The 27,681-nt window shown below is 38.9% G+C and overlaps 1 protein-coding gene across 2 annotated transcripts; it reads left to right on the top strand.

Moving 5' to 3' along the window:
- Nucleotides 1-22: 22 nt before the first annotated feature.
- Nucleotides 23-27,264, top strand: KREMEN1 (kringle containing transmembrane protein 1). Of its 2 annotated transcripts, XM_015643947.3 has the most exons (9): nt 23-295; nt 9,997-10,159; nt 13,041-13,132; nt 17,781-17,905; nt 18,345-18,498; nt 19,313-19,645; nt 20,243-20,404; nt 21,567-21,651; nt 22,174-27,264. In XM_015643947.3, exons 1-9 carry the CDS (start codon nt 217-219, stop codon nt 22,334-22,336), a joined length of 1,356 nt encoding a protein of 451 aa, XP_015499433.1. In that variant the 5' UTR covers nt 23-216; the 3' UTR covers nt 22,337-27,264. The 2 variants fall into 2 exon arrangements, with proteins under 2 accessions (XP_015499433.1, XP_018863896.1); XM_019008351.2 differs by lacking the exon at nt 23-295 and having other exon boundaries at nt 9,047-10,159.
- The last annotated feature ends 417 nt before the right edge of the window (nt 27,265-27,681 follow it).

Genomic DNA, 27,681 nt, shown 5'->3' with positions numbered 1-27,681 from the left:
CTGCAGCAGGTTGGGATGTCGGTCTCTATCCTTTCCTGTCACATGGCTGGTAATAGGATCCTCATCTGCCACTCGGCACCTCGCCGGGGCGCACTTACAGGACACATGCTGTAGGGCCTCCGCTTCCCGCACTTTGCGCTCTTCCCGGCCGCCTGCCACCCCCGGAGAGCCGGGGCTGCCGCCTGCGAGCGCGGCGCGGCCCGGCGGCCGCTGCCTATGGAGCCTCCCGCCCTCGCCGCCGTCCTGGCCTTCTCCGGGCTGGCGCTGAGCTGCTGCCGGGAGCCCGTTCTGTCCGGTGAGTGCCGCTCCGCGGGGAGCCGGGAGGGGGGCGCGATCGGGGCTGCTCCCCGGGCTGCTCGCAGGGCTGAGCGGCGAGGGAGCGGGGCAGCCTCTCCCCGAGCCCCGCGAACCCGCAGCCCCCCGCGGAAGGGCTCTGCCGCCCGGCAGCGCCTCTTCGAGGTCGCGACGACGTCTCTTCCTGCTCGCCAGAGCCGTGCCGGGCTCGAAGCTGCTCGTGCAAGCACGCAGCGGGTGTTTTAGCCTGGAGTTCGTGGGTATTTGAGGCTCTCCCCGTGCTTGTTGAACCGGGATCTCGGAAACTCCTGTGAAAGCATGATGTGTGAGAGAGAAGAGCAGCACGTTTCTCTGTAGAAGTGGTTCGATAGCTAGGTCTGCGGAATGGAGGCATTTAAAGGGAGAGTGGCGTACGATTGTTTGTGTCACTGGGGAAAAACCTGTGGCAGCAGAGGGTGAGCATCCCGCCTGTCCGCAGTGTGCTGCCCCAGCTCCCGGCCAAGCCTGGGCTCCTCTGACCATTTAGGTTCAGCCAAAGAGACAGGGAAGCTTCACTTCCTAAAGTGATTTTTCACTTAAAAATTTCTCTGCACCCTTTTGTCCTCGTTTAAGTTGCTACTAATGATTTCAAGTACTGTGGTTCTCCTCTGGTAAACATTGGCCATGCTTTGCATGATCAGAAGTGGCAGTTCCAGATGGTCACAGCCATCAGACGTAGGGTCCTTCTGGATACATTTTGTATATTCTTAATTGCTGTTTCTTCTTACAAAGTAGAATTTGCTCTACTTCTTTTTGAACACATACTTGTTCATCAAGTTTTTGTAGATGAACCTAATTAGATATGGAAAATACTTGCATAGCCATTTTCAGTTAATAAAAAAAACTTTTACAAGAAAAAAGTTCTGGTAAACTTTACTTCTTCTCAGAAGTAAAACATGAGAGTATTTTCAGATAAGCATTTAGAGAATTGCCTAGACAGGGACCATGTCTAAGAGTCTGTTCCCAGTACCATTAGGATGTGCTTGGTGCAGACAGGGGATGCTCCTTCCTTTGCTTAGGTTGAAGTTAGTTTTGCTTATAAGGTTTCTGAACAGAACACTCTATGTGGAACTGTGTCTCTCACAGAGGGCTGTGTGACAGCAAGAGGAGGATATGGCCCAGTGTGAATGTTTGGCTGTTAGAGGGGACAGAAATGCCTGAGCACAACCAGCTGGGGCAGGGGGAGGACGGAAGAATATATAATGCCTCCAAATGAAGGTGTAGCAAAAGAAAATGGATCTAGAAAGTAATGCCACCTATGTGTCTTCTGCTAAAGAACCTGGAAACAGTGCAAATACAGCAATTTGTAATTTGTGTGGCAGAGTTCCTAATCTGCACAAGGTACACATCAGGATCTTTGTCTTGACCCTTAATCCCACAGAACTGAAGTGGGATCAGCTGTGTCAGGTTGCACTTGAAACTAGTAGAATTCTGAAATTACAAGCATTGCTATTGCTTTCGGAAAGTAGTTTGTCATAGGGCATGTTTTTAATGCCTGTTCTTTTTTTGTTTTTTTTTTTAATGCATGTCCTTATAAGCTTATGGTAAAGTGCAATCAGAATAAAGTCTGTGTCCCCATCATTTGCTGAGATAGGAGAAAAACTTCTGGAATTAGTTTATGAAAAATTACTCCAGTTGTCAGAAATGAAAGTGAATTAACAACCATTTTTGCACATAGTACTATGCTACTTTTCACAGAATGTTTCTGCTTCACTGTGTGATATCTAACAGTTTCTATTAATTCAAACACTGACATTTCTGCATTCAAACATCAGCCATATATAATTTCTCAAGTGGATCAGAAATAACAAGTGTGTGAATAGACTACCTACCATTAAAGGACTCTTTGAATTTGCTGAGTTTTATGTTACAAGGCCAAAGAAATGGAAATGCCTTCAGCAAATGTTCGTTTTGGTGAACAAATGTTATTTTACATAGTCAGTGCAATAAGTTATAATTTCTAGTTTCTGTATTTATAGCATTCATTTAATTTCCCCATCAGAAATGTATGCGATTATCAATCTCTCTTTCCTTTCTCTGTTTTCTTTCCATTTAGCAATACTGAGTCACCTCGTTCTTGGTTTTTTTCCCAGCTGAGTCTTTCCTTTGAGCTGTTCCAGCCTTCTCTTACAAACCTGCTATCTCTTGTCATCTTATTCTGTCTATGCCTTGGTGATTCAGAGCAGTTCTACTTGATATGCCATAAGCAAGCCTCATGAAAATACTTTCAAAAGCAATTTTTTTTTCTTTCTAACTAGGCAGATAGGGGATGAAATAGTCAGACATTTCAGCATATCATGCTTGTACATGCATAGAGCATAACTCAAAATCCAGAGTTATGTGAATGGATTTAAGCAGGATGGAGCCAAAGAAGTAGGAGGGAGGCAGGGATTACATGCTGCCAGCTGCAAAATTTTCATTTTTGTCATATCACACCATAGTGGTTGTGAACTTGACCACTCCCTTCATCCACACAGTGGCTATGGCCCATCCTGATAAAACTGCCAAAGGGATTCAGCCTGCCACACTTGACAAGGGAACAACAGTTTTAAAACTTCACAAAGAAAGAAAACAAATGGGTGTATTAAGGAACAGAAATTCTTACGGGGTCACATCACGCATTCTTACTTGCAGTGATAAAGAATCACAAGGCAAGCAAGTGTGTTTGCATCTTGTGGCTGACGACCAGCCAGCAGCTGCAAAGCTCTGGCTAATATAGCATGTTTGTGTTGTACAAATAAAAAGAAAAAAGGGACAGAATGCATTGAGAAATAATGGGAACTGTCTCTTGTGCTTATAACCTAACTTGCCTGCTTCCAACGTGTTCCAGAAAAGGTTTGGCCAGACAGGTTGTTTTGGTTTTTTTTTTTTTTTTTTTTTTTTTTTTTTTTTTTTTGTTGTTGTTTTTTTTTTTTTAACAACAAAAAAAAATTGATGAAAAGTGATTAGCTTGATGATTAGAGTCAAAATTTCACAAGGATAGCAAGTTCACATATATGACAGCTCACACACTGCCAGGGAACACAAGAATCAACTCTGCATGTCTGTACATTTCCAGGAATGTTCATTTTTACAAGAGAGATGCTTCAAGTCAAGGTTTGATGAAATCTCAGGTGGCATAATTCAAGTATAATCAGATATTCACTGTGGCTACCCTCTGGCTTGGACCAATGCTAATTAGCTCTCTAATTCTGACTAGCAAAAAGGATTGCATTTGAGGACTTTCAAATATTGTATGGGTATGTCTGTGTGTGTGTTTGCATGGATATGTAGAACGAGCAGGATACAATTTTGAAATTACATGTGGAGTGCTTCCACACTGTAAAGGAAAAAATGATCAGCTAATCAAGTGACCTCATAGCATCACATCAAAACTTAACTGTGTGATTTAAGAAACAGGGAGTTGTTTTCTAGGAATTTTGAAAATTGCAATTTTAAACAAAGATAATTCTTTTGTGATTTTTTTCTTTAGCTTGTACCAGCTGTTCTGTTATTGGGGGTTTTTACTGTTACAGCACAGGCACAGAAGTCTGATAGTTGTCATGAGTGGTTGTATTATATTAGTATGAATTGGAATAGAAAAGTATTGAAATGTAAAAATACTACCCTTTTTATTTACTCGGGTAGATCTAAATCAGCCTTGTACTTCCCAAAAACATTTATTTTGCATCATAACATAATATAGAATGAGATTTTTTTTTCCCCCTGACCACTCATATGATAGTATGCAAATTAACTTTTGGTTCAGTCGATAAAACTTCGTCTTCAAAGAAAACCATTTCAATGCTAAAAATATTTTTAATAATGACCACAGAAGCCATATTTGTGTCTTTCATCTCCTGAAGCTTCTTCTGGTTTTAATCAGTGTTCCCACATGAAGAACTGTGGCAACCTATGATAATAGAATCCCTATTCACATCTCTAGGGAAACAAAAATGTTCTCATTTGAAGAAGGTGATGTGGTGTTTTGCCCCTTCCACCCGTGGGCCCCTGCCTCTGTCACTGCCGGGGTATCTTGGCATCAGTTAAGTGGTTTCTGTCCTTTCCTCTCTGCATTACTTTCTCATTGAAGTGTTTCTGCTGTCTAATTATACCCTTTCAATCAAATTAGAGACTGCAGCATCTGGTTAGTGCCTGTAACTGTTGCCATCTGCACCTAGATACAGTGCTTTCATTTAAGGAGGAGTGCTTAAATTTCAATCTCCAGCAAGAACTAGAACAGTTTAGATAGAATGGAAATGACTTAAAACTATTCTTGGAATACTATGCAAGCACATGCATCAGGCAACCCACACTGAGTCATTATCGGACCTGGCACCCTTGGTTTTGTACCCTTATATTCTGCTTAAGCATTTTTCTGACTTTTCTAAAAGGCTGTAGGAAAAACAAGTGAAAACTGAGCATGCAGTTATACCATGTAAATTCAAGGAACCCTTAATTTTTGGTCCAACCTTACAGAACGTTTAATTACACCACTGTAATGAAACCCAAGATTTAAATAACAGCCACTTTCATTTATCTTTCATTAATCTGCAGACCTTTAAAAGCAAACCTTGCTTTTTGTTGGGCAGTAGGTGGTGGGATAATTTCTGGCTTGGGTAGGCTAGTTTCAGGTTGATAATTGTTGTCAGTCTCTCTGGACACTACTTAGTGCTCCAAGCAGCTTCCAAAACATTAAGCAAACAAAGCGGTTTGGGTTGTTTTTTTTGCTCTCCAGTGGAATAGGAAGAAGTTTGTCATTCTGAATTTTCAGTCTCAAAAAATATGTACAGGCCTCAAACTTGGAAAGTACTCTAAGAGGTCATTTAAACCATCCTGAAACCTCCATCCCTTCAGTCTGCAATTTGTAGTGTCTCTCTGGATAGATGTCTTGGAGAAAATCATTGGAGGCTAATGCAGACTCTGAAATGTCAGTGATTTATCATCAGTGAAAAAGTCAGGTTATTATAGTCTGAACTACCTTAATTTTTCAAATGATCCTAAAGTGGCGCCCATGTGGAGTGCAGGCAGCCATGCAGTCCCAAAGTAACAAAGGAAAATGATCATTGTAAGGTCCCTACATTGAAGAAGAAACCGACACAGATGGAAAGAATTTCTACAACAGCTGCTGTTTGATCTTCCAAATGTTGATCTGGCTCTAATAAAACTAATTGTGAACCTGTATCACACACTGAGTATTCACTTCTAGTGGACAACATCCCTAGTCTTGTTTTCTGCTTTTCTGTTCTAGCAGTTGTCACTCAATACATACTTACCTAGTCTCAGCATTCATTTTAAAAAGTTACTTGCTTTGTCAGCCATGGCACCTGATGTGTTGAAAACAAAACAGCCCTGACAACAAAGTGCTGTCCGTGTTTTCTCACTAAGGCTCATGAACATTAGCCTGAACAGCACCTGTTGGAACCTTTCATGACTGGAACCACTGCAAAGGTTCTCTGATTAATTATTGCTGATTAATCTCTGATTAATTATCTTTAAAGCCATCCCCATGACACAGTAGAAGCAGCAGGGTCATTAGGCAGTTAATTGAGTGAAATCATCATGGACACTGATTCTAATCACAGATTTGACATAAGCCTCTGCTTCAGACTATGTCTGAAACCCAGCTGACTAAGATCTTAGAATTATGAGGTCACACATTTCTAGATTTGAGTGGTCACAGCTTTCTTTATGTCCTGTCTGAAACCCGAGTGTTTTAGTAGAGGTTTATAGCTGACAGGACAGTTTGAACCTTGCGTGCATGAACAAAATCCATGTGGCAAATCTGTCAAGCACTGGTGTTTTCTCGGGGGCTGACAGCTGTGGTGTCCACAATGTGTTTGTTCTTCCCTTGCTGTCTTTGCCACTGGGAGAGGACTTGGATACAGTGCAAGTTCTGTCATAGTTTAACATAATCTTACAAAACTTTAAGTTATAAGGCTTGCTGAAATTCATAGAAGTGGTATTAATTTTCTTGAGTCACAGTTCTGATATTACATTCCAAGTGAGGGGCTTCATACCCTAAAATTGTCATGGAATTATCACTCACCCTAAGGCAGTTGGATCCAGTGGGTGCCACAACACAGAGAGGTGGCTGTTGCTGGTTGATTTACTCTTTTCCCTCTCCCTTTTGCATAAGCTACCAAAGAGAAATCAGGTGATTTGAGTAAGACAGAGAGTTTCACCAACAGTGTTCAGTCTAGTCTTTCCTGACTGTTTAATTTAGATGACCTCATCTGAATTAGTTTTGTGCAGACAAATCTAGGTGACCTTTTCTTAAGCTCATCTTTTCACAGTATTATTGCACCAGTGGTACAAGATGAAAAGTAGGGTGGAGGTTCAAACCTCGTGTTCTCCAGAATCTCTTTGGACTTGGATTTGAAATAGAGGACAGTGTCCTTTCTGCAGATGAAACATGCACCGTCAGCACATTGGGAGTATTAATTTCATGGTGAAATCACTTAGGTAGTGTCTTGGCTGTCATGCAGCAAAATATGATGAAATCACTGTGTGCATTAGACAGAAGAATTTAGTTGTTTACTGCCAGGATAGTGAATATGCTGACATCTGTAACTATGCTACTAGGAATTCTGCAGAAAACTGTACAAAATATATCTCAGCAGATCTCAAAGCTGACTGTTCAAGGTAAAAGAATGTAGGCTTGTGTCCTGGTTTCAGCTGGTATGATTTTTTTCATTAGTAGCAGCTATGGTGCTGTGTTTTGTATTTAGTGTGAGAATAATGTTGATAACACACTGATTTTTTACTTGATATCAAGTAGTGCTTACTCTAAATCAAGGAGTTCTTAGTTTTCCATGCTTAGCTGTGAGCAGGTGCACAAGAAGCCAGGAGGGAGCATAGCAAGGACAACTGACCTGATTTTTTTAAATTGCCATTATTTATTTGAAAATAGTGCACTCCCATGCTATGGTAAAACTGTTATTAATCCTTAACAAAATCCAAATTCCCTGTAACACAAAAGGTTTTGTATTTCATTTGATAACAGCTGCTAAATTCCATGACTTCAAGTTTTCACTAGAGTGTTTCAGGGATAATCAATGATTTTTTTGTGGTGTCTCACTGCCTCCCCTTTCCACATCCACATCTAAGCCAGGGGATCTTTGTTACAGCTCAGATGGCACATTTGCACCAAATCTCCTGATAGTGCAAAGGAACACGGGAGGCACTGATACAGCTACCTATTGTCTTGGGAACAAAAAAGCTGCAGTTAAGAGGAATGAAGAGATCTGACTCTTCCTTTTTTTCTTAAAGTGCAGTGAAGTTTGAAGAAAATCAGTTAAAAAAAGCTGACATGAAAATGTCAGTCACAACTGCCTGTTAAAGCATGGGCCAGTCTTAGCAGATCCTAAAATGGACTGAAGTTAATTTCAGTTTAGTTTGTGTGCCAGACTACATTCAGGTATTTTGCATTCCTTACATTTCTGAGTAGATGGAAGTATATATCGCTTTTCATTTAGGAGCGAGAAGCAAAAACAAAATAAAAGCACAAAGCTGATGTAGATATATTTTCTGGATGTGCTTATCACTTTTCACATTTTTTTGTTGTTGCATATTATTTTATCTATTTTGATTACATTTTTCTCTCTTTTTTGCTAAATTCATCAGCTTATATTTTTCAGCTATAACCTACAAAAGCTTTTATATTAACTGCAAAGCAAAAGAGGTATTGAAGAAAGTTAAAACACAGTTGTGACCTTAAAGTGTTTTTTTTCCATGTTTACACAAATATCTGTGGTGGCCTGAGCACTGGAAACTCAGATTTGCATTTTTAAGCAAATGTATGCAACCCACCTGTATTGCTAAGGCAGGTAAATTACAGTAAGGAGGAGTATTGACCTGAAGCTTGTTTTTGTTAAATTATACAGCTTTCTGTCCACAGGTGATAGCAGAATACATTAATGGCTCTTCTGTGTGCCTTCAGCAACAAAATTTCATTTAATAGAAATCCAAACTTGCCTAGGCATGAAAATGCATAGTGAAAGCACAAAACCATTGTCTTTCATCTGCTGTGTAATAGAACTCTGAAATAATTATTATAATTGTACCACTCTGATATTTGTGAGGCCAGACTAAACTAATTTCAGAAGCATGGTGTTAATAATATATTTTTCCTTCTTCTACAGTAGTTCTAACAAAAACGGTATATTGTTAATATCAGGATTAAAATGTGGGTGAGTTGTTTTTTTTTCCTATTCCAACTGCAGCCACACAGGTCTTTCTAGACTTGTTTTGTAAGTTAGATCTCATGAGGGACACCTGAGATCAGCACATACTTCAGAGCACTCTCCCACTCCCTCAGGGCAGTAGAACATCTCTGCAGCTGCAATATGGTTTCTACAAGAGAACACTATCAGATGAAACAGAAGGTTTCACAGCCTGTACTTAGCAGAAAGATTTGGGAATTTGTGATTTCCCCAGTAATGCTGTCCAGTACAAAGAAATGTTTACAGCAGTGTAACGCAGCAGTTTTAATTCTGTCACAGACTGTTACATTTTAATCCTATTCTTAAATAAATGCAAGGATGATAAATGTTAGCAAGTATTAATTATAAACAGGATGGACTTATTTATGGTAAATTAATTATAATGATTCTTTTTGGAAGATAATCACAGACTGGTTGAGATGAAAGTGACCTCTGGAGTTCATGTTGTCCAACTGCTGTGCTCAAGCACAGTCACCTAAAGCAGGTTGTCCAGGACCATGGCCAGGTGGCTTTGGAATATCTCCAAGGATGGAGATTCTACAGCCTCGCTGGGCAACTTGTTCCCATGCTTTGCCACACTCACATTGCATAATTTAATAAAAAATGTTTTGCAATTTCAGCAAAAGTACAATTGTTCATGCATTGGGATATTTATTTCATCAGAAGATGTCCAGTGAACATGTCCATGCCTGTGGCAGGGAGGCTGGAACTGGATGATCTCTAAGGTTCCTTTCAACCTGAACCATTCTATGGTTCTGTGATTAACAAGGCCCAGCAAAGCCAGGCAGCATGAAATTTGTACTTCGGCTGAGAAGGGACTAATGCATTTAGTAACTAGAGAAATCATTCTCTACTTTGGTTTCTAACTTGCTGAGTATAAGGAGGCTAGGAAAACAAATGTAAGTGGGAGAAAATAGAATGCTCAGAATACTGAGCCATACTTTTTAATCTGAAAGCATAAATGCTTTAGTAGCAAATCACAGTACTGTGATTATACTCTGTTGAAGGAGGTCCTTTTCTAAGGCAATTCCATCCCTAAGAAATGTAAATGTTGATAATATCCATGCTTACTAAGTCTTCCACTTTGTAAAGTACAGATAGTGACAACTTTAGCTGAAGTGGCATGAGATTTTGGTTAATATGCTGGTAAGTAGCAGATGGATAATGTCATATGATTTCATTTTTGGAAAATGAAAAAGTTACAGAGTCAGAAAACAGTAAAAAAGTATTATGCTTATTTAGAAAATGCATTTTGTGTAAATCTCTCTTCAGACCTGTTTTATACATTGTTTATTAAAGTAATGACATCATAATCTCTTGAATAGAGGTTTGACTGAGAGAAAGCTTAAATCTTAATCTGTCTAAACAATGCATGGTCTATTGGATATGGGGTGGAGGGTGAGGGAAGAGCAAACACTAAACCTACATTCATTCTTTTTCTATTTCCCTTTCTTCCCAGAATGCTATACAGCAAATGGAGCTGACTATCGTGGCACTCAGAACCAGACCTCCCAATATGCAGGGAAACCTTGTCTATTTTGGAATGAGACCTTTGAGCATCCTTATAATACTGTGAAATATCCCAATGGGGAAGGAGGGCTTGGAGAGCATAACTACTGCAGGTAAGAAACATTTAACATTGCCTGTATACCCAGTGTTACTTTGAGCAGCTGACAGAAAATTAGGAAACATTCTGTCGTGCAGTGAAGAATGTCAGAACCATGGGTATCTAACACTTTTTGGTTTGCCCTGTAATCAGTACCCTGAATCTGTGAGCAACATTAGTAGAATAACTTTTTCAACCCAGTTCCCACACTTATTCAGCACAGTCCAAATCATGTGTCAAATTTATAAGGTGGCATGACAGACTATAGATTACTTAAATGAAAAGGTGGAGATAAAATGATCCAAATTAGAAGTACAGCAGTTAACTGAGTGTCTGGAGGAGTCTCTGGATGTTTTTTATCCTCACACACAAGCCTGGTTCTGTTACATTCTCCAAATTTTGTGCTAAAGTTTTGTTCTAATGAAAGTTATGTAGTCACTAAAAATTCCAAGTGAGCATCAGTCATTTAGAGTTATTTGAATTCAGAAGCTCATCTGTCAGGCATTACAATACCAGATTAAACCATGGCAGATGCACTTCTGTTTCCTTGCCTTCTAGAGAAGTCCTCCATAACTATAGATAGAACAAAAATAAGAACTTCAGAATTTAGGAGCCAAATCAGAACATAAGTTCAGAGATGTTTTGGCTCTGCAGGCTTTTTTTCAGCTCTGTCTCAGGAGGCATACTAATACAGAGCTGTGAAAAATACAGTGCCACTGAATTCTCTCTGATACAAATAGCAGAATCAAGAATGTTATTCTGATTGTTGCTGTGTGGCAATATTCTAGACAGGCTGTATCTACAGGATCTTACTTTTGGCAGTCATCTCTGGCTAATATTTTGGTTACTACAAAGCAAAACATTTACAAGCTGTGCAAAAATATGCATGAGAAAATGAATGTCTATCCAGATATTCAAAAAACACTTACTTGAGTCTTGCTTTACCTAGCAAATGAGAACTTGGTAAATGTTACTAGGAGCAAGAAGCCTATAATCTGATATGTAAACCTGAAAAATTACTTAATTACCAAATAGAGCTTTTTTACCTCAGTCTGCTAGGTATTAGATTATCCTCACTGAGGTGAAGTTTGCCTGGAAGGTTGGGCATTTTCTTCCTTATGCTGTATCACCTGGCCTAGGAATATTCTCCCAGGTGTATGGAATGACAGTCCTAACTAATGGGTGACTTTTAACTTCAAATTCTCTTGAAAGAAAGCTTGGAAAGTCACTGAGAGTGCCAGAATATATCTTTAGCATGCAAATGTTGTCGAGGGCTGTGATACAGCTGTTTTAGCTCTTTCTCTGACATTCATCTGCTTGATGACAATGGACAAGTTGATCTTCCCTTTTCTCAGGCAGCACATACCTCACAAGGCTTTTCTAAGGCATAATACATCCCTTTCAGATTTGATTTTAGGGACAACATTTGAGTAATCAAATTTTACACTTGAAGTATGAATCAGAAACATGTTACCTCTCCATGGGTGGTCCTTACTTGGAATATTTTGTTTATTGCAAGACACCCTGTTAAGATGGAAATGGCTTATAGCATTCCACTCATTTCAACCATAACAAAATTATGAAGACTGAAATTTTTGGAGATTTTGAAAGACAGAGAGTTGTTTTCTAACTGCATGCACTTCTGAGGTTAAAGTCAAAGATTTCTAAAGACATTCATCATGTTTCTCTACAATTTCCTCACATTTTTAAGGCATTTATATGTAGAGTGCTGTTATCATGACTGAATTCCTGACATAGGGTTTCTGTCACGAAGATGTAAATGCTAAAATTCCTTTAACTCTGGAAACAAGGGAAAATGGGTTAGTTCAAGTACAAGCTTCACTTGGTTTTAGTCTTCTACTTTTTTTAGCTACTGGAGGCTCTTGCATTACATCTAAATTCTTAGCATAGCTAGTCTTAGACTTTCCCTGTTCACTACCTCTACTAATCTGTTTGAAAGCCTAACTAGCAACATTTTAGTCATCTAAACTGCACTCAACTCACCAGTTGTTTTCAGCAGTCTGCTGTTTGGCCAAAAAACATCCACAGAATTTCTAAAATTGGATCTCCCACAAAAGAGTTGCTAATAGGCGTAAATGACAACATGCAGCTGAACTGACACATCAGTAGGGCTGTGTCATTAATAGAATTCATGCCAAAGTTCATGATAAAAAAGATTGCAACTGGTCATAGTTAAAAGGAAAAGTCATATTTCAACCTGACTGTCCAAAATAACAATTTATTCTCTTAAATAGATCTTAAAAATGTGAATAGCTTTTCACAATGTACATAGAAAAAACTTTAAATAACTTAATGACTAATGAGGTGTGCATTTGTAAGTGGTGCTACACAACAGCAAATAATTATAAAAATAGTGATCATCATCATCATGGACACATAAGGAATTAACCATCAATGTAAAGCAATCACTGGAATGGATTTAGTCAGTTTTATTGAAGGGGAGGAAAATAATTCAGTCTATCCCAGAAGATTTAAGCAGTGTTTTTATCACCATACACACAGAAAGTTGGAGTCTGGGCTGTTTTGTACCAAGGCAGAAAATCAAGTTTATGAGTCTGTGGAACCTGTACACAGGATGTGAGACAGAAAATCTTCCTCCCTGTCAGTACTGACCAGAAATAGCTCTGCACCTTTTAACCTTAGAGTAAAACAAAGCTATATTTTAGACATTACTAGCATCTTATGCTTGATGAATACTGTAATAACCAAAGCTATCTAAACTTCCTGATAATGCAAAACTTTGCAATTTTTTGGTATATAAGTACAACAGTAGGTATTAGAGCAAAAATAGTAATGCCATTGAGGTTTAATAAGATTGATTTTTTCGTGTGTGTGGTTTTTGAAAAAAAATCTGAATTTCACTGGCTGTTTTTCAGAAACCCTGATGGGGATGTCAGCCCATGGTGCTACATTGCAGAACATGAAGATGGAATATACTGGAAATACTGTGAGATTCCATCCTGCCGCAGTAAGAGCTCAGTGCAATTTATTTAGGCCTGCATCTCAGTTGAGCAGAGATTGGCAGTTATACAACAGTGGGTGGTGATTTCCAAACACAGACTAGGATAAGGCAAAACAGCTTATTTTCAGTTGCAGACTAAGCTGTATTTTAAACAGGTTTCTTAGGGTTTATGACAAGCTTATTGAATTGTTTCTCCACTGCTATCCTTTTCATCTGATCTCAGAATTATTGGATTATATTATTTACAAATAATACTGTATGACAGGGAATTACACAAAACATGTGAAGTACTGCTAGTTCTTTTAATCCATAGATCATTAATTTATTAAAGTCTAGAGAACAAAAAAAGGGAAAGTTTTTACAAGGTACATTCATATCCATCCATTGCAATTCGCTCATAAAAAGAATTACATTAGTTTAATGTGTATAGAGCATCATACACAGAATTGCTTGGAGGAAACAAAAAATATGAGAGGGCACAGTGAATTCTAGAATTCTGACAGGTGCAGATACTTAGAATTGCTATGAAACCACAACCTGGACTTTGATTTTTTTTTAAATCAGATAATTCACAGGCTACTCACATGAAGCTTCTTTCCAGAATTTCGTATTTTTTATGTATTCTATTTTTTACTGTGTCCACAATGTCATGTCATGATTTGTGTCAGTATGTTCCAAAATTGTCTTTTCCCAATCACTTTTTTTTAAATATGCCCAAATATTAAGAAGATAACCTAGTTTTGCCTGTTAACAAGCAACCATAGCTACTACATTTTAGTAAGTCTAATCATTAATGTTTTCACTTGCTTTCCTAACTTCTTCTGTGCAAGTACCCTCTGTTTCTCAGGCATAACTTGGGTGTTCACTGCTAAGCACCAGAACAGGTGTCCATATGTAGATACACATTTGATTGGAAGAAGTATATTTCTTACTTGAAGTTAAGAAAACAAAACAAGAAAAAAGGAGCTAAAGTGATTTTTTTTTTTTAATTTTGTTCACAGCTTTGTTGTTTTGGTTTTTTTATGAATGTGAATGACTCACATCTTCATGCTAGGCAAACAAATACATAAGTGTGACCTTAAGACAGATGCCTTTTACCTAGACTTAAATTCAGATTAAGGGGTCTAATTTAAATAACACAAAATCATTCAACAATCTGATACTCATTGTTCAGAGGGTATCTTACTCTTATTTTTCTAATATACCAGGCATGATTTAAGAAACCTGACACTCCTAATTAAGAAATTTAACTTGGTCTAAAATGAAAGAATTTGCATTTTCTTTAAAGACCACAGATGTTAACAAATTATCTGGATATGGCACCAGGAAAAAAGCTGAAAGGCAAATTCTCTCCACTCCATTTGTTCTACACAAAGGATCCTTTTAAAACCAGCCTCGCTCATTTTCTCTGTGGTGGGGAGCAGAGGATTTAAACTTGGACACTTACTTGCACAGATAATCCAGACTTACATTTACAAAATGTCCTTTTGACCAGTAGCAGCTGCTTCAAGCATTGCACTGAAACTCGATACTAGAAAAAGGAATTGCAGCAATTTAGAGCAAACTGTACATTGCAAGCCCATCCAAATCTTAATACAAACCTCATGGTTTATGAAGCTGTGTAAGTAAAAAAATCTTTTATTCTTCACCAGACTTTCTGTTTTCAGTAAGCATGATGCTAAGTCATAGGACCATCAAAACTATCTTGTGAAGTACACAACACAAAACTTGAGTTTTGTGATGGAACAAGAAAGCAATTGTGTAAAAAAAATTCCTATTTGAAAATTTTTGGAGAAAAATTTCTTATATAAGCTTCTTTTCCTTAACGATATTTACTGCTAGAAAATTATCTGGAACATAAGTTACCTATTAACTGTGCCCACATAATACCATGGCAGTGCCAACAACATGAAGCATCTTGATTACCAAGAGAGATTTGCATGCAATGACTCATCTCAACAATAATTAAGAATCTACAGTTAAGAATTTTTCATTATGGTGATGAATTCACATGATTATATCATGTGTCTCATTCCCTAATATTCCCTAACACATAACACTACATTCTTCAGTCAGAAATGTGTTCTGACATTCTGCATGTGTAATGTACAGAATTTAGCAGTGTTAGATGAAGATGGATGAGCATAATCACAGGAGCCAGTGGTAGTTACTCCAGGAGGAGCTTCCCTTTTCTTCCTCTCTCCTCCTTGGTGTCTGCTAAACAGACTGGAATGGACAGAAACAAAATAAAAGGCAAGACTGCAGCTCCAAGTCCTGAGAGAACATGTGCATCTCACATGGAGGATTCAGAACTGAATGCTTCAGATGGTTTGTTTGCAGTGTTGCAGCTATTCCCAACTTTTTTGGTCTCCTTGTTAATGAGGTTAGGTTTAAGTTCAAAGGAAATAACAACTTACACTTCCAAAATGTGAAAGAAAGAAAGAAAGGCTTGCTATACCACTTAATTACATTTTCATGTTTGTGACTCATATGACTCTCTCCCCATAAAGAGATTTCTGGAATTGTATTTCCAGAGTGCATGTATGTAATGTAATAAATTTGACTGAAATATTGAGGAGGTGTTAAATGGCACGGCCAGGTAAGTTCTACAGAGCTATATGGAACAAAGGAACAAGGACAGCTCAAACAATTTGTGCAGACTGCCATTGCAAAAAACTAGGAGACTCTTCAAAGACAGCTAGATGAGCATAGCTGGAACATGGTTTTGAGCTCAAAATGATTAATTCCATATTTGAATACATTTAATACGTGCCTTAACATGTAAAATGCAGAAGCTGTGGTGTTTGCCAGGACCTCATTATGTCAAATGCTGCTTAAAAGAAAAATAATATGCTTATGCAAAAGAGGTGACCTTTTAAGCAGAAGAGGACAAATAGATACAAATGGGTGAAGACAGTGTAATAGTAAAACATCACTGGGGAGCATGAACAGTAATTGCAGAACACTGACTGCCTCACTTTGTGCCAAGTTTCTTTAGCAGGCTAAATATTAAGAGCAAAGAAGGTTAAAATACTGCTGGGACACCAAAGAGACTAATTAGTCTTAGGATGTACACTTGATTTAGTTAAAAAATTTAAGAAGTTTTAAAATTACTCAGGTTTCTTAGCATGGAACATACTGAAGTACTAATCCTCTGGAGCCAAGGTTGAAATGTCTCACTAATAAAGCTACTTTAAAAAAGAAAAAAAAATTAAAATCCCAGGTCTCTAGGAAAATGAGCTAGGGTGGATAACTTGGAAGATTCTTCAGGGCTGTGAAATCATGTACAATACAAAAAAGAATGAGCTCTCTCAGAGTTATCTGCCCAGCTGTACTCAGCTGGGGTGGGGCTGCAAGTGGGGATTTCCAAAGGTATGTTAAATCAGGCTGTAACTTGAAGTCTCAGAACTTACACGAATGTTGCTGTGGGGCATATCAAAGCCATAACTCCCTGCAAGTATTTATAATTGAAATTGTATTCTTAGAGAACAAAATTAATTTATGAACAATATTTGTAGCAACATTATGTCATTATTTATAATAAGTTTACTGGCTACTGTAATAACCAATGACTACATAAATAAAACACTCATACAGGTCTCTGAGCACATCATGTCATACAGAGCTGTGGCACTTAGGTGGACAAGAAGAATCCATGGCAATCTGGCATAGGAATAAAATTTATCTTAACACAGACCTAGCTTAGTATCAGATTTAATTTCAGCTATGTGGATATGACAAGTGGGTAAGGGATAATTTTATGCCATTAGCACAGCACTGTATTTTACTCCACATCCTCTCTTGGAGGGTGGTCATTGCTTTGATGAAAAGTGCAAAACCAAAAAAAAACAGCACTGAAGGGGGAAAACTGATCTCCCATAGTGACCAAGGAACCTTGAAACATCATGTTGAGGTAAATAGATGGGTTGCTTTTTAAAGTAATATTGCTCATTTTTAATCTCTTTGTACAACGCTTCAGATTCATATCAGAATTCAAGTTTTAAATATTAGGAAATTCCCCTATATAAGTATATAGTCCCTCCCATAAAACTTGCCAAACTCCATTCTATAACATGGGGGGTTTATCTTTAGGTTCCCTTCCTCAAGGATTCTTAGGTGTATCTTTAGGTTCTCTTCCTCAAATATCCTGTTTTGAAAACTTCCAGAATATAATTGTTTGGAAGATCAGACAGAAACCACACAGTTTAATTTACATTTTCAGAATATGCATGCAATAGTAAAAAAAAACAAACCAACAAAAACACAACACCCCTGAACCCATTTAATGCCTTGGGTTTTTTAATTGCCTCTTTCAGGAGAAATTAACAAGGTATTTATCTTGTCTATTTTACTGCAGCTTACTGAAACCAGCTAGAGAGTCTTACAGGTATATTGCTGAGAAGAGATGATACTCTTTTGTCCCATCACTCATCCCTGGGTGTGTTTGGAAAATATGACAAGAATCATGCAGAGTACAGTAGCAAAGAGTAGCAAAGAGTAGCAAAGAGTAACAAAGAGTAACAAAGAGTAACAAAGAGTAACACTTCCCACAGTGCAAAATCAAGCCCCCAGCAGAGAGAGCTGCTCAGTGGCCAGGTAGTGCATGAAGTGGTCTGGGATGTTTAGAATGACTGTTGTGTGTTCCTCCTGCCAGTGCCAGGAAATCTGGGCTGTTACAAGGACCATGGAGAGCCACCACCTTTGACTGGCACCAGCGAGACCTCAAATAAACTCACAATCCAAACATGCATCAGCTCCTGCCGAAGTCAACAGTTCAAGGTGATTTCTTTGACATACATTTACAGAATGTTTTCAAAGACAGAAATGGCAACATGCCTAGAGCTCTCTGTCATATTTCTTCTCTTCCCCATATTTTTTTAACCTTTGGGAGGTCTAAGGTTACACTTCCACCCCAGAGATCAAGCCCTCTCTCTGCATCCAGAGGAATCTGTACAAATGACTAATGAGTAACGCCAGGAGAAAATGTGATTGCTTACTGTAATTGTGAGTGTCAGGGTGCCCTCCATTCCATCTTTCCCCCTACTCTTAAGTAGCATCCTGACAGCCCAAACAAAAATAGCCTGTGGTGGTTCCTCTGACTAATCTTACTTCTCCAAAACACACATATTCTGCTGCCAGCTTTCTTGTTCAAACAACCTCCCACTGTCACTCCTTCAAATACTTTTCCTCCCTTTCTTATGCATCTTTGTTGTCAAAGTTTGCAGGCATGGAATCAGGTTATGCTTGTTTCTGTGGAAATAATCCTGACTACTGGAGATACGGGGAGGCAGCCAGTACGGAATGCAACAGTGTTTGCTTTGGAGACCACACTCAGCCCTGTGGTGGGGATGGCAGAGTCATTCTTTTTGACAGTAAGTATTGAAGCAGGCTCAGTTTTTCCCAAAGGAGAGGCCTCACATGTTCATCAAATTAGGGAAAAGGCTGAAAAACAGTGAGAACTGTTGCACACCAAATGGCAAAAACACCTCCACTTGGTACAAAATAAAGCAGCTTTCCATCTCTGCCTAAAATTCCCATCCATTAATAATGCAAAATAGCTCTTCCAAGAAATGATGCTTGCTCATGCTCCAGAGGTTCTCTCATTTTCCTCACAAGTGGGACTAAGCTATCAGAAACTCCCTAAGAAATGATCTTACTAGAGAGTAAAAAATTGTATGTGCATGTAGGGATGTGCATTGTCAGTTGATGGCATTTGAGTTGCTCTCTGGATTCGCTGGTGTGTAAGTTTTCAATTTCATACAGCTGTGAAGGAATGTCAGTCATTAAGCAGTGAGAGTCAATAGTCACTAATCCACTTGCCTGCCTCCCTGCTAGGGATGGAGTAGAAGCCCCTGAATCAGAGATTTCTCTTTTATCCCATTTCTGCAGTAAAGGGTACATGGTTACACACAAGGACAAAGGGTAGTTGCAGTATTCAAGACTGATGCATGGGTCAGAGTAATGAGGCATAAGGAGAGTATCCCAAGCAAAGGCAACAGAGGCTGTGCTCCCAGTGCTGTGGGAGGGAAAGAGCAGCTGCAGAGTGCATCTGCTGGCCTAGCAAGTCTGTACCTTTAAATCACATTTAAGTATTAGAATCTACAGGGTACTAAAGCTTTTTGCAAAATTAATGTATTACCTCTTTTCTTTCTTCCCATTTTTCTCCCTTTCCTCTTGTTTTCACAGCCCTTATTGGTGCCTGTGGAGGGAATTACACTTCTGCTACAGCTGTGATCTATTCCCCAGATTTTCCTGATACATATGGCACAGGCAAAGTCTGTTACTGGACCATACAAGTTCCAGGAGCATCTCAAATCCACTTCACCTTTGTCCTTTTTGAAATCAAAGATGCTACAGATATGGTGGAATTGCTGGATGGTTACACCTATCATGTTCTAGCTCGTTTTAATGGCAAGAACCGGCCTCCCCACACCTTTAACATCTCTTTGGATTTTGTCATTTTGTACTTTTTCTCAGATGACATCAATCAAGCCCAGGGATTTGCTATCAGGTATAGAGGTAAGAGGCTATTTTTGCCGTTTCTACCTTTCAGTGAAGCATTTAATTCACACAGGAGATTTCTGAAGTGGCAATTAAAGAACAAATATCTTAGCTCTGACCTAACAGGTCATCTCTCTTGTTGCCACTACTCAGTGGGTAAAAGCTTTGCCAAAATTTCTCTCAGTTTAGAACATTCCAGTCAGCTACATCATAAATAGCAAAATACAGGTTTTCAAAAATTAAATTCTATACCTTCCTGTTAAGACAGATTGGAAAATGACAAAGGGAAACAAAACAAAACAAAACAATAATCCATCTGCACATTGGTTCATCTTGGCTCCTTCCAACAGTCTCTTCCTCTCCTGTTGAAAGTCATCAGGATAAAATGTTCTGGCCCTTGGGCTGTACCTACTGTTATGAGAAACAATCAGCTTCCAGAGAAATTGAGGACCCCAACCTGGTGAAGTACAGGATTTTTTAGGAATCAGATATAACTGGATTATTTGAGCTCTTTTAAGTAAACCAGAGAGCTGTATATCTATTTATAAGCACAAAATAAAGTCCAATTACACCTGTTAAGAAATTGTTATTGTAATCATACTCTTGTGTTTTCAGCTGTGAAGGACAATGTGCATCAAAACAAGACCCCAGTGAATCACACCCTTCCAGAGAGGATGAATGATAATCAAGCAAATCTCAGCATCAATGCAGCCCGGTCATCAAAGATCCTCTATGTCATCACAACCAGCCCAAGCCATCCAACTAGCTCCATGCCTGGTAATGATACAAGAAAATCTGGAAATGAAAAAAACATTTTGCCAAAGTAAAATCTGGAGTCACTATTTCCTTTGCTGCCTCCTCCATGTTAGCAGATCCACTGTGCATCTTACTAACAGATGAATTTCCATTCCATCAATTAGCACTAACTGGGATTCTCTCATTACATTTCAAAACACTTCTCAGCCTAAGTCAGAAATAGTGTAAAGATGGTGAGTTCCTGAGAATGAAAGCACATCAAAATAACGTGAGTCAGAGCAGCCTCCTTACTGAAATCAGCTTTAGTGACCACTGCATGCCACAGAAGGACACAAGTTGCTGAAGAAAGAAGAATCTTTTGTAGTCTAGAATAGCTTGAATGCTGTTTGCATCCCTGTTACCCCAATTAACAAAAGCCTCATCAATAATACAGAGGACTAGACAAGTTAATGGGTGTAGGGGAGGGGTCACTGAGAACTGTCATGTGTTTAGAACTCACCTTCAGGACATAACTGAATTCAGGAAATTGAAGTTGTAATAATTGAAGGCAGGAAATGCACTCTAGGTGAATATCACTATTATTCTCTCCTGTAGTTAATCCACCCTGGGCATCTGCTTTTATCTGTCACTGAAGCTGGGGGACTCCCAGTGTTGAAGCTGCATCCCAAACCTGAAACGTGAGCTGCAGACACCCAAACCAGCCAAGGTGCAGAAGGTGCCTAGGAATAGTCTGGGACTAGGCCCAGCCTAATGCCTGACTTACCACAGTTAACCTAAGCTGCCCAGTGTTAAACTACCCCAGGAACTCCAGTAGAAACTGCACCCTTGGATTCCATGCAGTTCCAAAAGTATTGTTCAAATCATCATGTACAGGCAATGCTTTGAGGAAGGGGCAGTGGGTAGAACATCTGCTTCCTTTCCTAGATAATTTTACTAGGATATGCTTTGAATTTTGCCAGCTTTCAATTTTACTGGGAGGAGTTCTGCAAGGGAAAAAACCAGTTCTGACTGAGTTTTACAGTTTGTGCCAGTCTGCAGAAAATACTTGTAGATTTAAGGCATTGTCAAATTACAGATTTGAACAAAGCACCACAAGGCTGTTTACTCCTTTATTGCAACATTCTTACTGTAAAAAGTGTAAGTAAATGAATATACTAAGAGCTTCCCCTCTTCTTTTTTGTAGAATGGACAATATACAGTCTAACAGCACTGCTCATCCTAAGTGTTACAGCCATAATAGCAAAGATACTTCTGCACATTACCATGAGGTGAGTGTGGAGCAAAACCAACCACAGAGAACCAAGATCTCAGCTCTGCCCCAAACCTGGGGCTCCTCTCTCTGCCTTCTGATTGTCAGATTGGCCATATTCCAAAACAAGTTAGTTATTACACTCATACCAAGTAAATTTTGTGTCCTCCAGATGGACACTCACTGAATGAAATGATGGGTGAGTTATCAATAAATCACAATGTTGAATATTGTATTTACATAGTACAAACATGCTTAAATTAATTTGTATTAATAGCAACTATAATAATAACAACAACTACAGTCTGTAGAGCCCTCTCAGCTTAATGTCACTGCTGTCATTAGGGTGGCAAAAGGATACCTTTCATTTGGTGAAGACAACCAAGAAACACTCCAAATCCTGCATTTTGCACAGCAGGGGAAGTGTCACAGACGTAGTAGAAGCTGTGAGCACTCCCAGTGTAGGAGTACTGCAGCCTTATTAATAACCATAGCTCCCCAAGCACAGTAACACAAGAGTGAATTTACTCTTGTTTCCTAGGTCCCACCAGATTCCAGCTGCAGCTGAAACAGAAGATTGCAGTGATGTCACTACTGCTGGTGAGATCTGGAGTATATTTTACCAACCATCCACATCAATATCCATCTTTAAGAAAAAGCTTCGAAATCAACAAGATGATTGCAACCCACTGGTGGGAAACTGAAGTGTCTTTTATTTTGCAAGAATTGATCTTGTTAAAATCCAGGTGACTTGAGATTAATCTTCCTTTTTTTCCCTCCCAATCTCATACCTGTTTTCCAAAAAGTCCATTTCCAAAGGCTTTTGAGTGACTTTACCTATCTGCTCTTCTCAGTGACAACGGAGTTCATTGCAGCAATAATTTTGAAATACCTGGTGCTTCTCAAGTCTGTAGTGCTGTTAATTACTGCCTTTAAACCATTGCACTTAAAATAGATGTAAAAACTTGTAAAATTCAAAATGTTCTGTACCCCTATCAAAGGTAACTGAAGGGGTATCTACAGGTTGAGGATTTCTTGTGTCCCACTTGCCTTTACCACTGTGTTGTATCAGGCTACTCTAGTCCTTTTATTCTCAAGGCTGAAGAGAGAGGTGGGTACTGATAACCTGTTCAGCTGCCACAGCAAGCAGAGCTGATTTACCTTGATGTAAACACATCTAAATCTGTTTACATACCACTATACAGTAGAATGGGAATCAAAGACTGGAAAAATTATCAGCCTGGTTGCTCAGTGCTGTGCTCTTTTTGCATTTTCTGTTTGTGTCTACAAGCAGAGATGCAAACATGAAAAATCAAATTCAGGAGGACTCTAAAACAAGATTCAGCTACAAATACACATTTTGATTGACTAGTGCTCACTAGGTCAAGGCCTGCACGAGCATTGAAGCCTTTTAAATTACTCTCTCCAACCCATTATTCACTGATGTTTATGATAATTTTGTTCATATTCACAGTGATCCTTTAAAAAACTATTTTACTCCAGCATGACAGCCAGCATTCATCCTGGGTATAAGCTATGGGCTTCTTAAAGGATTGTCCAAAAATACTGTAATCCACTGAATTTTTATCAGTGAGGCTAACAAATTTTTTCTCTGAACTCATATGTGTTAATCTCAGCAGCCCAAACTATTTACAAAGCTGTAGGCTGCTATCACCAACTCACCTGGACCAGACTGTGCAGCTGAACATGTAAGAAACAGCTGCCTTGACATTTACCTGTGAGGAGAAATGTCTCTTTGCCTGCAGCACTAAAACTGAACTGAATTTTAAGGTAATTGCCTTAATTGTCAAAGAACTAAAACATCAGTGGGGTTCTGATCTTTGAATTATTTTCTCTTTGATTGCAACAGACAGCATTAACTATTTCTTCTCTTTGGTAGACTGACTGTCCATCCAAAATACTCAGATTTCTTATCCCACCACCACAAGTGGGAAACAAGTGATTCCAAGGGATCAGCAGTGAGTCTTTCAGCCTCAGCAAGTTCAGACCAGCAAGATATTTAGGGAAAACTGTCAATGCAAATGTCAAATTGTCTGGCAAAGTTTACAGTGGGCAGCTCCTTAAACTCAGTTAGAGGAGGTTCACTGAGAACCATTAAACTACAGTAATTCTGGTTAAGTTTGAGCATATGCCAATGGTCTGCATATGCCAGATGTGCAGTCAGAGGACATCTAATAAGTGCATCTGCAAAAGGCAATTGAGAAAAGTCAGAAAATTGTCACTAACTTTAAATTCATTATAGTATCTGCCCTTATGTTTTTTAACATATAACTCCCTCCTTTTTGTGAGAACTACAGATTTAATTGAAAAAAGGGCACCAAAGAATTAAGCAGTGAAATTATTGTGCCTTACCACTGGAGATCTGGTCTTTTACCTGAACTGAATTCAGTTCAGCTTGATTTATGTACCACAGATGAGTGCTAGAGACAGCTGAACAATATCACAATGCATGCTTAAAAGAAACCAGACTTTACTAAGCCAGCAATTATGGAATTGTTTATATAAAAAATGGAATAGCATGGGAACATCTAGTACTTTCTTGCGTGAGCTGCTGGAAAGAATACAGGAAAATATAATTACAGTATTAGCTGAAATGAAGACAGGACAAGTTGTAAAAAATATGCTGGTTCTCTCTTATGTGTCATCATGTTGGACCAAAAAACATTGTCTGTTTCAGGCCCAAGGAAAGTTCTGAAATTGCATTTTTTAAAAGTAAGGTTTTGCATCGTGCTGTGTGGAGAAAGAGTTCACCTCAGAGATTCAGAGCAAAACAAAGCAGGTTGGTTCCCAAGCATCCTTAATTTGGTGCTCTAATAGGAAAGTGGGCAGAGAAAATCACAGGGCGGTGCAGGGTCCTCGGGAGCTGTTACGAGCACATAGTGCTTATCACAAAGTGAGGAAACTTTGCTTGCCTTATCAAATGCAAGTTAAACATTTTGTCAGAGAGACATTCATAAAGCACTTACCTAATGAGGATAAACTGGAGAAACATCAGGAACACCCAGTGACTGAGTTACACCTACTGCAGAAGGAAAAAACTCAGAATTTTATACTTCTCTTCCTTAGTGAAGAATTTAATTTCACTATAATATTAGAGAAAATTTCATAACAAACAGCAACAAAGACTGATGCTACTAATGCAAAAATCTAGAGAATTCAAGAAGAGAGATTTTTGCATTGCTTTCTTAGCTCCTCAAATATTTTTTAAAATAAAATTGTCTTTCATGGGACTTTCATGGGGAACATTAATCAAATTTATGTACAAAAGTCCCATAAAACCAGCACTTACAGCAGATTAACTGGTCATGGCAACAACAAACATGACTATATTAGACAGTGCATAGGTAATACACTGATAAAAGCATAGAAGAAATTATATTCCTCCCCACCAAATCCTTCAGATTGGCTGATTCTGGATACTTCTAGTGCTAGCAAACAGAGCAATGGATGGAAATTCATGGACAGGGTCCCTTAAACAGCACTTATTACTTTACAGGGCTGAGACCATGATGAGCAGGTAGATCTCCAGTGTGATCTTTTCAAAATGTGGTAGGGTCACTCACACTTGTAGGTCTGACACTTCAGGTGTGGTGATTTATGGCCAAGGTATGTGGTATCCATTAACATAGCATGTTTTGATCTTTGCTGTAAGGGTTTGGGGGAGAAAGAAGCAGAAAATGTGACCATGCACAACTGTTGTAATCCCAAAAGGAAACGCTCCTACTACACAGCCAGCTGAGAGCTGGCAGCTGGAGAGCAGGGACACCTCAGGATGTTGGTGTTTACACCATTTTCTTTGACAAATAGAAAATAACTGCAGAAGGATTTGTTTGGAATTGTATCTGAACGGCCTTCTGAGCTCCTGCCTAGCAGTTCCCTCAAGAGGCTGGACAGGCTGCAAATGTGACAGTAGCTACAGTGTCAAAAGCAACTGTTGTGACAACCAAATCATCATGAGGAGCTGCCTCCTCATTCACTTGGATTTCAGCTCCTGCTCTGGCCCCCTGCTCACTCTTGTGTTGGTGTGACCAGCTGTGTCGTGGTGCAATAAACTGATGGGGTCAAAAATTGCCATGGCTTTTCTTCCCTGAGTTACTTTTTACAGAGCTGAGCTCTCTGGCCTTGCTCCTGGGGTGGCTGCACAGGGAGATGAGCTCAGAGCTCCCCAAATCCACAGCTAAGCAGACAATAAGCCATAGGACAAGGACAGATGTCTGCCCCAGGAGCTGGGGCAATGAGCACTTCTGGAACTGCCAGAGATCAATCCGTGAGCCTGCTGCCTTCACACAGCAGCCAGTTCCAGCAGCCTACTCTGTGTGTGGAGCTCAGCTGGAAAGGGGCCAGCTGGACAAGTGCCTTCCCTCGTCCAAAATCTACATTTAAAACTAGTTTAGTTTGTTGACTACATGATTTTATATGTATTTTTATCTTAATATTGTTATGTTGTGGGAAAATAGAGACGTTGTTATGTAAAAATGTGTGATGTGTTATCATAGTAATATATATATATTTGTATATGTATAGGAAATGCTTATTTAATACAGCATATTATGCTTGTATCTTGCTAACATTTTATAGGAAGAAAAGATGTTAGTTTACACTCTGGGAAAAATAAATTTTCTATACACTGTAACCAAAGGGAAAAAAAAATCCAAGATACTTCTTTGGAATATATGATAGAAAGACATTGAGAATAGGAGAACTCAGCCTCAGTTTTGTGACAGAATAGATGCTGATAAAACAATTGCTGTAAGAAATACTTTCCTCCTTTGAATCTCATTTCTAGCCTGTAATTGTGTTAGGCTGTTCATCAGATTCTGCAAATCCATGTGCATCTCTTTGGATGATTTTTACCATCAAACATGTAATCTGCTTTTTCAATCAAGCATTATCTTCTTTTAGGACTTGTTTGTGCCAAATTCTTTACAGCCAGGACAATGCTGAGGAAGTTTATCACATTGCTCACACAAACAGTCCAGTGGAATTGCAGAATTAAAGTCTGTGTATTCTAACCCCCCCAGCAACAGCATAAATAGGAAGTATTTATGGATAGTCCTAGAAACTGCACTGAATCTGCAGCCTGGATGACTACAGGCCAAACCCATCAGCAGACACATGGCTGCCACTGAATGAGCATAAGTAGCTATTCCACTTTCATCTTCTGTTTAATAAACCTTCTCAGGCAATGGGAAGGAACAGATTTTTCTAGCGCACCACTTTGCCTAAAGGAAGGGTGAACTACAAAAACAACTCCTGACAAAAACTTGTCCAACCAGTTCTTACTGCCTTGCAGCAGTGTTTCACAATCTTCCAATGAAATACAGTTCACTGATAGTTTCACCTGAATATTATTCTGGACATTTATGAACAATTCTGCTACCTTGAGAGTAAAAAATACAATTGTTTTCAGACCATACCATTTTTTTTGTAACAAAAAATCCCCATTACACACACTTTTCATGCCACTCAAATTTACTGAGCACCTGTGCTTTGGGATGAAATTTGGCATTGTGAACTTCAATCTGAAGACATTTTGCTACAAGTCCAAAAGCTATCACATGAACCACACATAAAGCTGTCAAGAAACCAGAATAAATCAAATTTGAGATGACTCGCTGCTGAAGTACGTGCTGTGTTTATAACTGTTCACCCTGCATTCAGCAAATGTTGTAAATAATAATTATGAAAAAACAAATACAGTGTATTTGTGCAGGAGGAGTTGTTGGGATGACAAAAATGTGTACAAACATGAAATAAAGGAGGCAGAAACTGCTGCAGTTCATAGCAGATTACAAGAGCACTGCCTGTTATACATGTTACTACAGACTATTAGAGCTGAGAATGATTACTTTATATATAAAGTATGACATTGCTCTGAGACACAATTTTTGAGGTAAGAGCAAATTGAAAGTTTTCACTTTGTGTTTTCAAACTTTTAGAAAGAACTGTAACAATTCTTTCAGTGTTTGCTTTGCACATTTCAGCAATGTGTAATGCTGTTTCCACTTGCTTGCAAGATTCATCTTTT

The sequence above is a fragment of the Parus major genome, chromosome 15 (genome assembly GCF_001522545.3).
Source record: "Parus major isolate Abel chromosome 15, Parus_major1.1, whole genome shotgun sequence".
Lineage (NCBI taxonomy): Eukaryota > Metazoa > Chordata > Aves > Passeriformes > Paridae > Parus > Parus major.
The sequence above is the reverse complement of the archived record's forward strand: the minus strand, read 5'-3'. Positions and strand labels throughout refer to the sequence as shown.

What these genes read in the sequence shown, in the direction of transcription:
- KREMEN1 (XM_019008351.2), top strand. Translation starts at nt 9,906, where the DNA reads ATGCATGGTCTATTGGATATGGGGTGGAGGGTGAGGGAAGAGCAAACA. An exon ending in TGAGATTCCATCCTGCCGCA is followed by an intron (nt 13,133 to 17,780) that starts GTAAGAGCTCAG and finishes TCCTCCTGCCAG; the next exon opens with TGCCAGGAAATCTGGGCTGT. An exon ending in ATTTGCTATCAGGTATAGAG is followed by an intron (nt 19,646 to 20,242) that starts GTAAGAGGCTAT and finishes TTGTGTTTTCAG; the next exon opens with CTGTGAAGGACAATGTGCAT.